The sequence below is a fragment of the Etheostoma cragini genome, chromosome 7 (assembly GCF_013103735.1).
Source record: "Etheostoma cragini isolate CJK2018 chromosome 7, CSU_Ecrag_1.0, whole genome shotgun sequence".
Taxonomy (NCBI): domain Eukaryota; kingdom Metazoa; phylum Chordata; class Actinopteri; order Perciformes; family Percidae; genus Etheostoma; species Etheostoma cragini.
This window is the reverse complement of record NC_048413.1, coordinates 23,264,095-23,274,631: the sequence shown is the minus strand read 5'-3', so window position 1 is coordinate 23,274,631 and position 10,537 is coordinate 23,264,095. Positions and strand designations below refer to the sequence as shown.

General features: G+C 39.7%; 1 protein-coding gene across 5 annotated transcripts in view; it reads right to left on the bottom strand.

Moving 5' to 3' along the window:
• hdac7a (histone deacetylase 7a) overlaps window positions 1–10,537 on the bottom strand; it is a 63,040-nt gene that overhangs the window by 6,106 nt on the left and 46,397 nt on the right. For all 5 annotated transcript variants that reach the window (XM_034876069.1, XM_034876071.1, XM_034876070.1 and 2 more), the window contains 10 exons: window positions 9,492–9,695; window positions 8,542–8,773; window positions 7,630–7,763; window positions 7,278–7,398; window positions 6,744–6,793; window positions 6,018–6,125; window positions 4,140–4,195; window positions 3,521–3,608; window positions 3,220–3,339; window positions 2,966–3,063 (listed from right to left, as the gene is read on the bottom strand). In XM_034876069.1, the coding sequence (XP_034731960.1) occupies window positions 2,966–3,063; window positions 3,220–3,339; window positions 3,521–3,608; window positions 4,140–4,195; window positions 6,018–6,125; window positions 6,744–6,793; window positions 7,278–7,398; window positions 7,630–7,763; window positions 8,542–8,773; window positions 9,492–9,695 (1,211 nt within the window). The remainder of the gene's footprint in view (window positions 1–2,965; window positions 3,064–3,219; window positions 3,340–3,520; window positions 3,609–4,139; window positions 4,196–6,017; window positions 6,126–6,743; window positions 6,794–7,277; window positions 7,399–7,629; window positions 7,764–8,541; window positions 8,774–9,491; window positions 9,696–10,537) is intronic.

The window sequence follows — 10,537 nt, the reverse complement described above, 5'->3', positions numbered from 1 at the left end:
GGGTGAGAGTGAAGAATAAGGTGAAAATGCAACAACACTCCCCCTCTGAAGTTGAAGCACTCAAAACCTTTAACCCATAAAATGTATTGCATTAAATGGCTTATGCACTTCATTTCATGTCCCCCCCCCACAGACCATTAAACATTTGCAAACTTTTTTTAATTACAAAGAAGTGCATGGTGCGAAGGCGGTGGATGGCAGCCGGGGCCCTTTTAGATGTCGACTGCATGAAAGAAAAATGCTCTTTTTTAGTTGTTAAGGCAATGTGCCTCCTCGTTAGAGTCTAAAAAGAGATTATGTGAACTGGGAGGCTAAGCATAATAATTATTAGTTATAACAAACATATTGAGAGATTTCCCTTCAAAACAGCTTAATGGATATGCACTATAGTTATTTACTTATTCGGAACCCCCGCTCTATAATTGATAATTAGTAGACAGATCTCTTCTGACCTGTAAAGCTTATTAAGACATTATATTTGATATTGAGCTATACAGATGGACTACTGGCGTTCTGATGGCCGGTGGCCAAGATGCTGAAAATCTGAATGTTCTCCTTTCAAGTTCACCTTTGTCTCAAGTCATCCCCTCTCTCTCTTCCCACATTTCCTGTCCTATGTTTTAATAAAAGGCAGAAAGTAACCCAGAAATACTGACTCATGTCTAGTTATTTTTCTCTCGTCCATATAAAATAGCACAGATTTTATCTATCAGTTTTTCTGAAATATTTGACTTTCTATAGCATTCAGCTCACATTTCACCTGAAATCTGTGATTGCAACTCTCACAGCACATCTTATTGCGAGGATTGTTTTCTGTAAGTGAGCAGACAACTATCTGCAACGTTGTGGTGTGGTGAACTCTGACCACCTGGGGGCTCCGTGCCGATCGAAACAAACAGAGAGTTGCTTAGAACTTCTATTAGGTCCAGATCTGAATACCAGGCAAATCTATTGTTTAATAAAAAGGATACTTTGAATCAGTTCTGTCATTCATTGAACTTAAGGCGGCAAGGCCCGCTCAACTTTCCCTAGATCTGATTACTTTGAAGACTGGATTAACTCAATTTTGTCATCAAATACTTAAATAAAACATTAAAACATTTTCTGTTTTAAATTTGACAGAAAAAAAAATCAAACAACCTACAAACCTCACTGAATCCTCTAGAGACTACAGAAACCCCACAACGTCCAAAACTTTAGGGAGGTCTCTCGCCATGAAAACAAAACACTGGAGCCAGCATTACCTAGTTCACCATGCTCTCAACTTGTCCTGTTCAGCAAACAGGGAGGGACAGATTTGAATCTTAATTATGAGCAGATGAATCTGCAAACATCAAATGTTACACAACTCAAAACTGCATTAAATGCTTTTCTTTAGACTTTAAAGGGGGCACAACAAAGACAATGTCGAAAGTATCCAGTATCACGTTGTAAAAACTTTGGTTTTCTCTGTCCATCTGACAAAAGGAATAATATACATATGACGTACCTCCACCAACTAAAAATATATACCATAAATGTTAGACATTTTCTCTTGTATACTAAATGCTTTGACTAACCTGTGTGTAAATGTAATCTAATCTAACCACCCGTGCTTAGCTAGCAAGTACATTTTGAGTGTTACCAACATCGGACATGCTACTGCCATGGAGGTGACCTGTTCCCCCTCAGAAACACAGGGTGCACAACGACCCTGCTTTGAATTGTTCTCATAGAAAAATCTGTTGCTCTGCTTCACAGAAAGGTCAGAGGTCAGGGTCATGCTACAAAGAGGCTACCGTAAAGCCGGCAGGGAAATCGGTGTTTTGCTCAAAAACACTACAGAACGAAGAGCCTTCTCCTTTAGCATCAGGGTCTCTGCCTTTTGCTATCTAAAGCTCCTCAAATGAGCAGCATTATGTTTGCATTGTTTGTATTCGATCTTGTGTATTACTAAAGGTTGACAGTAATGACAGCCCCTCCCCCCCTCTTATGTCTTTTCCAGTAACCATGCGGTTGCCACAGTTTTAATGGGGTTGGATGGACCAGTCAACGAAAAAGCCCACACTACTGAAACTTTATTGGTGCCGCACACCCCCTGATGATAATTATCCAACCCACAAGCAGGAAGTTAACGATCCCCAGTCTGTCAAACACAAGACCTGGAGACCATTTACTGTAAAGCGTCTGAAGTTATTGGAAACAGGGAGCGCCAGACACATACTCTCCAAATAATAAAGGTTATTATTACACAACAAGTACGTCAGAGGCAATGTGAAGCTGAGCCTCTGATCAGCTTAAATGTATTTGTTGTTGTGTCTCAGTGGAAAGAAAATTGAAGAAATTGTCTAATTAAAGCTCCACTGAATATCCTTATCATTGATCATCAAAAACTGGAACACAGGTGCCAAACTATTGGGACACTAGGGACTTTTTTGTCTGTTTTCTAATCTACTGGATTTCACACCCAAGACACTGTGGGCTTTCAGAAAAGTATTGGGCTACCTTTTAAAGCTTGCTGAAACAGAATACATATCTCTTTTAGCTCATATTCTCCACACTTTGAATAATTTTTTCTGCTCCATCCTTTATTTAAAGAGCTGCAGGAACATTATACAATGTTTTACAGGATACCACATGAAATAAAGTGAAAAAATAGCATGATTCATTCAATCAAGACTTTCTGTTCTGCTTCTCCAATGTCGTGCACTAACTTCAGAAACTCAGATGATATTTACCAAAAGAATTTTAAAATGGTATTTCATTTTCTGGCTTAATATGAGCACCAGTACTGTACAATATTCTGTAGAAAGTGTCTCTGTATTGTAGTGTTCTTTCTAAGATGGGAACACCACAACACACAAATAAATGACATATTAATATACATGCTCAGCGTTTTTTTTGCTCTAATATGTCACCTATCTATGTCTCTCTTCTGTATCTCGCCTGTATTGCATTGTTTAACTAGAGCGGTAGTTGGTTCTACCTGAATGCAGCGATGTACTCAGCATCTCCCATGGGTGGGTCCAGTCCTCCTGTCCACGCAACATTCACATTGAAGCCCTTGCCGGCTCCAGCACCAACCTAAACCCCAAAAACGCACTTGTAGTCATTCAGGGGAAAACTCAGTTTATAGAAATATAACTGTTCCTTGGTCACACGTCAGGCTGTAATATCATCATAATAATAATAATGCACAGTATATACAATGAACAACACTGTGGCCTGGACGTCACCCACCTCAGCTGGCGACCCACTGCCCGGGAAGAAGTTTCCATCGTCATAGCGATGCAGGGAGATGTAGAGAACGCTGGGGTCGTTGTAGAAAACTTCCTGGGTGCCGTTACCATGGTGAACATCCTAGTAACAGGATGAGGGAAGACATATTTATATTATACATAGCAATAGCACAGGAGATACATTCCCTAGTGGGTATTGCAGTACATATGAGTATTATGGGAATACAACAGTGAGTTTTCATCAATATAAAACAACAATAGTGAAAACATCGCCTGAGGCCCGAGTTAACGAGCAGTCTTACCCAGTCAACGATGAGGATCTTGCTGACGCTGAGCTTGTGTTGGAGCTGCTTGGCGGCTATGGCCACAGAGTTGAAGTAACAGAAACCCCTGATAGACACAAATAGACATTTAGAGGAAGTTCTGAAGAATACAAAGACTTTAACTGAGAAGAAGACATGCCGAATCTCTCTATTAGCTCCTACTTTTTTTGCATAATTGTAGCATGAGGGATGTACAGTCATGGGAATGTTGGAAAGGCTCTCTGCCTCTGACTGCTTTGGCTGTGTGGAGTGTCTGTACGGTTTTAAAAAATTAAATAAAACTTGTTTGTTTTCATGTTGTAACCAACATCTTCATGAGAGTATCTGCTTACTGTATATGTCAGAAATGTAAAATGGCAAACAGTCCAGTAGCTGTACAGGACTGTGTTCAGGATAAATGAGCAGACGATGACAAGTCCAAGCATCACACAAAATAACAACGTAAACACAAAAAAGATTTCATCTTCCTTGTTTAGTCAAGCTGCTGACGGTGCATCATGAACAGGACAGGCTGAGAATGTGACACTGACACACACACACACACACACACACACACACACACATACACACGCACACACACACACACACACACACTTACATTGGATTGGAGGGGTCTGCGTGATGCCCTGGCGGTCTGACCACAGCAAAGCCGTTCTGTGCAGAAGAAGAAGAAGAAGAAGAAGAAGAAGAAGACGCTATTAATTAGTGTTTCACTGAAAAACTTTAAGTATATTGTTAAGAAACTACAATTTTTTTTAAAGTTACAAGCTTGTATAATGTACAGGAACATAACAGTCTTGGCACACATAAATGTATACACCTTATCCTTACAAGGCACAATTAAAATTAAAAAAACAGATCTCTACCACAAAGATAAAAACTAGCTGTGTAAGGTTGTAGGCTTTACAATTACTTTCTTTAAGGATATAACTAAAAATAATTGCTATTTAAGAGCAAAGGACTTATTTTGATATACATACAGTATGAAGCTTCTAGACACATGATTCATTTTTTGGTTACACTTTACTTGAAGGTATCTACATAAGAGTGACATGACACTGTCATGAACGAGTCATAAACAACATAAACAAGTCATAAATGTTTATGACATAAGACTTCTTTTAGTAAGTGTCATTTCTTTTTGTCATGACAAGTTATGGTTGGGTTTGGGTTAAAATGCAATGCCATGCTAACTGTCTTGGAAGTTAGTTTATATAGTATACATTCCCTACCATATGTATAGCTCAAAAACAGGTTTTCTGAAATGGAGTGGTTGTACTGTGGTTGTAGGGTGGTGTAATGGTTGTGTACTACCATGTCTCAGTGAAGACTGAGGCTTAAAAAAATCAGCAGCCGGCCTGTGGCGAAATGTTGGGACAGATTCCACTTTTGGAGAAACACAACCCCACATCACGCTGCGATGGCCAATCATGTAACCGGCGATTAGACTTGTCAGTCTGGTTGCAGTTGGTGTGAGAGTTCCGTGAAGTTGAATCCGTCTCAACTTTCGCTGCAGGCTGCAGTGGTTTTCTTCGGCAACCCCCGGCGGCCCTCACCATCGCAGCCTAAACTCTCAAATGCCTACCTGCTTTGTTTTTAGAGGTAAAACTATGTCTATTGAAGCTGGCAGCTATAAATACTTTTTGCCTATCAAGCTAATTTTTACGTTTGACTAATTATAATTTTAAAAAAACAAGAACGGTTTCATGTTCATCCCAGGCTATAATCACTGTGAGGAGGAAAAGGAAGAACGTTTAGACCATGATGAGACAGGAAAACTCTTTCCTGAAACCCATTTATCTTTGAAGTGGGTTGCTAGATCCTTAAGGCAGGGTGAGGCACGCTTCTTTTACTGGATGCATGTTAATCAAACAACAAAACACTGCCAGCAGTACAAATTCCAGAATTACATCGCACTAACTTTGAGTTCCCAAAGATGTCCCTGGCCCATGACCCAGTGCCTAAAAAGCAGTGACTCTGTGTGAATGGGTATAAGGTTAAAACGGTCACTTCCCACCGTCTGAGATTATAAAAAATTAGTAACACAGGTTTAGCATCACCAATCATAAATACTACCAATATGACTATACTATGACTGTCTGTATCGTGGTAACCCTTGCCTCCACTTTATCATCCATCATTCTTTGATAAGGGGACAAGTCTTTTGGTAGTATTGATCACAAATTGTTTTGTGCGTACAGTCTCTAGAGAAATAAGGAAGTGGTACATTTTGAATTTAATGTTTTTTGGAACAATTAATATGTAAACCACGTTTGAGTTCTCCTAACTCCCATGCCTTAAGCAGATGTGCGTAAAGCAAGGCAGGTGACTCAAAAACAAAACTGCAACAGAAATGACATGAAAACTTGGGGATAAGGCAAGTGAATGTATCCACGATAACCATTATTCCAACTAGTTCTCTTAATGGCGGTGACAGAATGACTCCTGCCTCGTTCTGCTAGGTTTAGTTTCTCACCTTTAGCTCTCCTTTGGCCACTCTGAAGGCCAGCTCAACAACGCTGCCCGCTGCCATGCGTGATGCAGTTGAAGTGTGTGACTCATTCCAAATGGTGTCATTATCAACCTGCAAATCAAGGGACAAATGATAGAGGCCACTGAATGACAAATAGACAAGTAAAAGAGAAATTGCATGGACATATTTATAATATCTGTTGTATGAAGCCTGTCTGTGTTAATATCCCACTGGGATAATAAAAGAAAACTGAAGCCTTTCTCTAGGACATGGATAACCAAACATACAGCTTTGACTAATGAGTTAAAATATCCAGATCCATAGTACTGGTAATTTTCCTTTCAATTCAGATTTTTTCTCTTCTCTGTTCACAAACTGGCATTACTATCCATCTGGCTTGGACAATGAAAACTAAGGCATTTCTTTTATCTCCGGTCATGGACATGTTTTTCTCATAAGCTCTGACTTGTCATGGTCCGACACGGACTGTCAGGCAAACTGAGCTAAACCAACTCTCTTTTCTTCTTTAATATCCTGCTTTTCTTGTAATTTTCTCCTGCTTTTCTTTGTTGCTTTTCTTTGAAACAATATCATCTTTCATTGATGCAGAATTATAAAGCTTTCATTAAGAGCATTTGGAGAATTACAGTATGATCAAAAAAGAGCCGTGTGTGTGTGTGTGTGTGTGTGTGTGTGTGTGTGTGTGTGTGTGCGTGTGTGTTCTCTTACGCCTACACCACCACACGGTAACATCACAAACATCCTTTGAGAAAGGATTCCTGAGGAAACAGAAACATAAACAATTACTGTAAATTAAACATGCATTCAATTACATTTTAGATTCTTTTTATTTCCCATGTAATTCTTTTATGCCAAGATGGCTAATGAGATAAAAAACATGAACTGACCTGGCATAATCCATCAAATTAACAATATTCATGGTGCCCTGATTACAACCGTCACATGTTTGCAATTTCTTTTTAACTTATTTAACCTAGTTCAAGGACAGAAATATGAACGCTGTTTTGTCAGAATTGTAAAACAAAGGTTCATGATATAGCTTTAGTTCTGCTAAAGAGAAGAAGTGGACCTCTAGAACACTGTTTTGTGTTTATGTTTCTGATCATATTCACTCAGCAAAGAAAAGTCTTTTAATGACTCACTTAAAAGTGTGAAACTTTTTTGAACTTTTTTGAAACTTCAAATTTGACTCAGAATTAATTATTTTTTGAATTTACTAATCTAGTCTGAGGTGTTGCATACCAGCGAGTTTGCGGTTGTCCAGTTTGAGTCTGTTGAGCGGGTTGGTGCCGTAGAGCAGCACATGGCGCTCGGTATGGACCGACTGCAGCTCCTCCAGAGTGGCTTTACGACCCCGAATAGTCTGGACCAAAATCATCACATATCATAAAGCATGCACATAGATATTGTAAAACTTTTAAAACTATTATTTATTAATAATAATGTTAAACAGACGGGAAGCCAGATTGTGCTCCAACATAATCTCATGTATTTGTTAACTCAACCTCTATTTTCAGACTTCAAAATTATTATTTTACAATCAAATGTCATTTGTGTAGGTTAGAACTGGATGAAATGGTGTCCCGTGTCTTACCTCACACTGTCCCCTCAGGCCTCTCTCCTGTAGTCTGGACCAGATGCTCTGTATCCTCCCAGCATGCTCTGGGTGACTGCTGTTGTCTCCACATGTACACTGGTGCTTCAGCATCTGAGAATCATACACCAGGCCTGCATATAAACACACACGCACACGCACACGCACACGCACACAAATTGAATTGAGCTCAACATTTTGCACATACAATATAATGTTATAGCTTTTAGAAGTTAAGTTCTATTTCTTTAACTTTCTCAGGCAGCAGACAGTAGTCTGTACTAAAACTCATGAGGGTTGAAACTCTCCCCAACATGTTTAAGATTAACACCTACACGGTTCTCTGGGTCTTTAATTCCTTTTGTTCCTTTAGGGTCGTAGTATTTTAATTGATCCCTAATGTGGGTCAAAGAAGGCCTTGCCACCAGCTGACAAAGCCTGTCATGTCTCTCCTTTTTTCCCTAAAACACTTTGACTAAGTAAAAGTCTCAGTATTGTTTTTAAATTGATGTTTTAATTATACTTTTTCTTTTATTTCTTCTTCATTTTTTTAAATTCACATTTTAAGATCACCACAAGTTGCCGAGTGTCTTCGTCTTGATTTGTTCATAAGTAGGCAGCCATTCATTTTTGATGTTCCTTCACTTGTAAATGTGGCATTTACCTCTGCTGGTCAGTGCATGGTGCTAGATGCTGGGAAATATATAAAGTATAATTTTAAGTGTATTATTAATAGACAGGAAATAAGGGAGACGGATGGGTAACCACATGAAACAAATTTGAAGCAGGGAAGTTGCGGTTAAACAATTAGAACTTAACTCCCAGACCACGGAGGCATCCTGTATTTGAAATATCATTAAGAAAATGATTATAAATACTTATTATAATACTGTGTCAACATGTTTGACTCACCAGTGGTGAAGCGTGGCTTGGTGCTGGGGTCCTGTGCGGCCAGGCTCAGAGGTTTCTCAGGCAGAGTGAGAGAGGTGGAGGCTGGGGATGACTGTGTACGTGACAGGGGGCGATGGACACCCAACACACTACCAACCCCACCACTGCTACTGCCACGTATCATGGGCACTGCCAGGGTCTCCATCTGTCGATGCAGCTGCTGCAGCTGCTTCTGCTGTTCCCATAGCAACGACTACATAAAGAAAGTGAGGGTGATGAAGACGAAACATAGTCAAGTCATATTTTCCTGTAATTCTAACTTAAGATCATTATATTGATATCTAACATAAATTAAGTCAAAGTTAAGAGTAGTAAGTGAAGAACAGAAAATGTGGAAAGCACAGGAATATATTCTGAACCACAGAAAATATTGGAGCTCATTACATCAGTTCCATTGCCACACATATAGTATGCAGCTGTACATCCCACTAAAACCTCTCAAAGGGATTTGTGTTCAAGGCTGATTAGGTGCTGAAAGCCACAGAACTTCCTCCAGCTCAATGTCAATAAATTCTGAGATGGTTTCATTTGGCTCCTCCGATCTGACCTGTACCAACTAGAGCAGTCTGGGTCTGTCAATATCAAGTTTGACTCCTAATCTTTCCTTAAAAATCAGGTTACTAAAACCATTCAATACCTTCTGACAAAGTCTCACACCTGACTGAGTGGTTGTCTGATCAGTGACTGACACATCTTCTTAAAAAGGAAAAAAGCTCAGCTTACAGTGCACCCTACAAAGCACCCTATAACAATATCAAGCTTAAATGACCACCTTGAGTACTTATCAAACCAAAAAACCCTCCGATGGCAACAAGGATTATGAAAGTGTTAGGCCGCCCCCTACAGGACTGTTGGATAAAGAACAGATGTGTGGTTATATTCATGTGTGAAAGTATGCCATGTTTTCCAACCTGGTTGAGTATGAGCGCGTGTTGCAGGTTCAGTTGCTCTTCCTGGCTCTTGGATGCTGTTGGCTCTGCCTCCCTCAGTGACTCAGCCCTCACTCTGCTTTGATAGGTTAGCTCTGTGGGCGACGTACCATCACCTTCCTCTGAGTCCATATCCTCAGAGGGGATCTGATGCAGTCTGGGCTTCTCGCTGGACTTAGACATCAGCTGCACATACACAAACATTTATGTCAAGAAAAATACACATGCAGACAAATATGTGTGTGCTTGCACTTATTCATTTATATATAGACATAATGTCGCCAGACAGCAGACTCAAAAATGCACATACAGAAATGCTGATGTAGTCTACCGGTGTCTTCCATCAGCTGTTAGGAGTCATCCGCTATGACACACTGATATGCCGACTACAACCTCTTACTCTAAAATCCCTGTATCAGTTAACATAACATAACCTCACCTAACCCATATAAAGTAAATTTAACAGGTGAGGGAGATGTGTGTAAATACAAGGTGCTGAGCGGGGGAAAAAAATGCCTAGGGCCTTGTGGAAATGTGCCATTTTGGGCTCCAACATCAACTAATTAAGGATCACAAAAATAAACACAAGCTGAATCAACTATGTTATGAAGTGTGTTGTTGGAGGAAGGCATCTTAGTGGACAAGAGTTGACATATTTAAAATGAAAATTCCACATCCAAGATCGCAGCCTTGAGATTATTGTGGTTGTCCTCCTAAAGATGGAGCGCCACAAGAATCTCTAGAAAGTTGTTCTTATTGAAGGTAATTCCATATTCAGCAGTTAGCCACACATATCAGCAAAGGCAGCCAACATCATTGATTTTGTGCCATATTTCCCCTATGTGTCAATACACTTCCACAGTTTGTGATTTGTAAAGTTTGTTAAAAAAACGTATATTTTACCAGCAGTCTAACTTAAAGGTGCCCTGCCACACAAAACCATTTTTACTTGCATTTTTTTTAAAAATATGTGAGGGCCACATGTGTTTGTGTTAAGTTGTGAATGTGAAGATGAACTGCTACCTCCT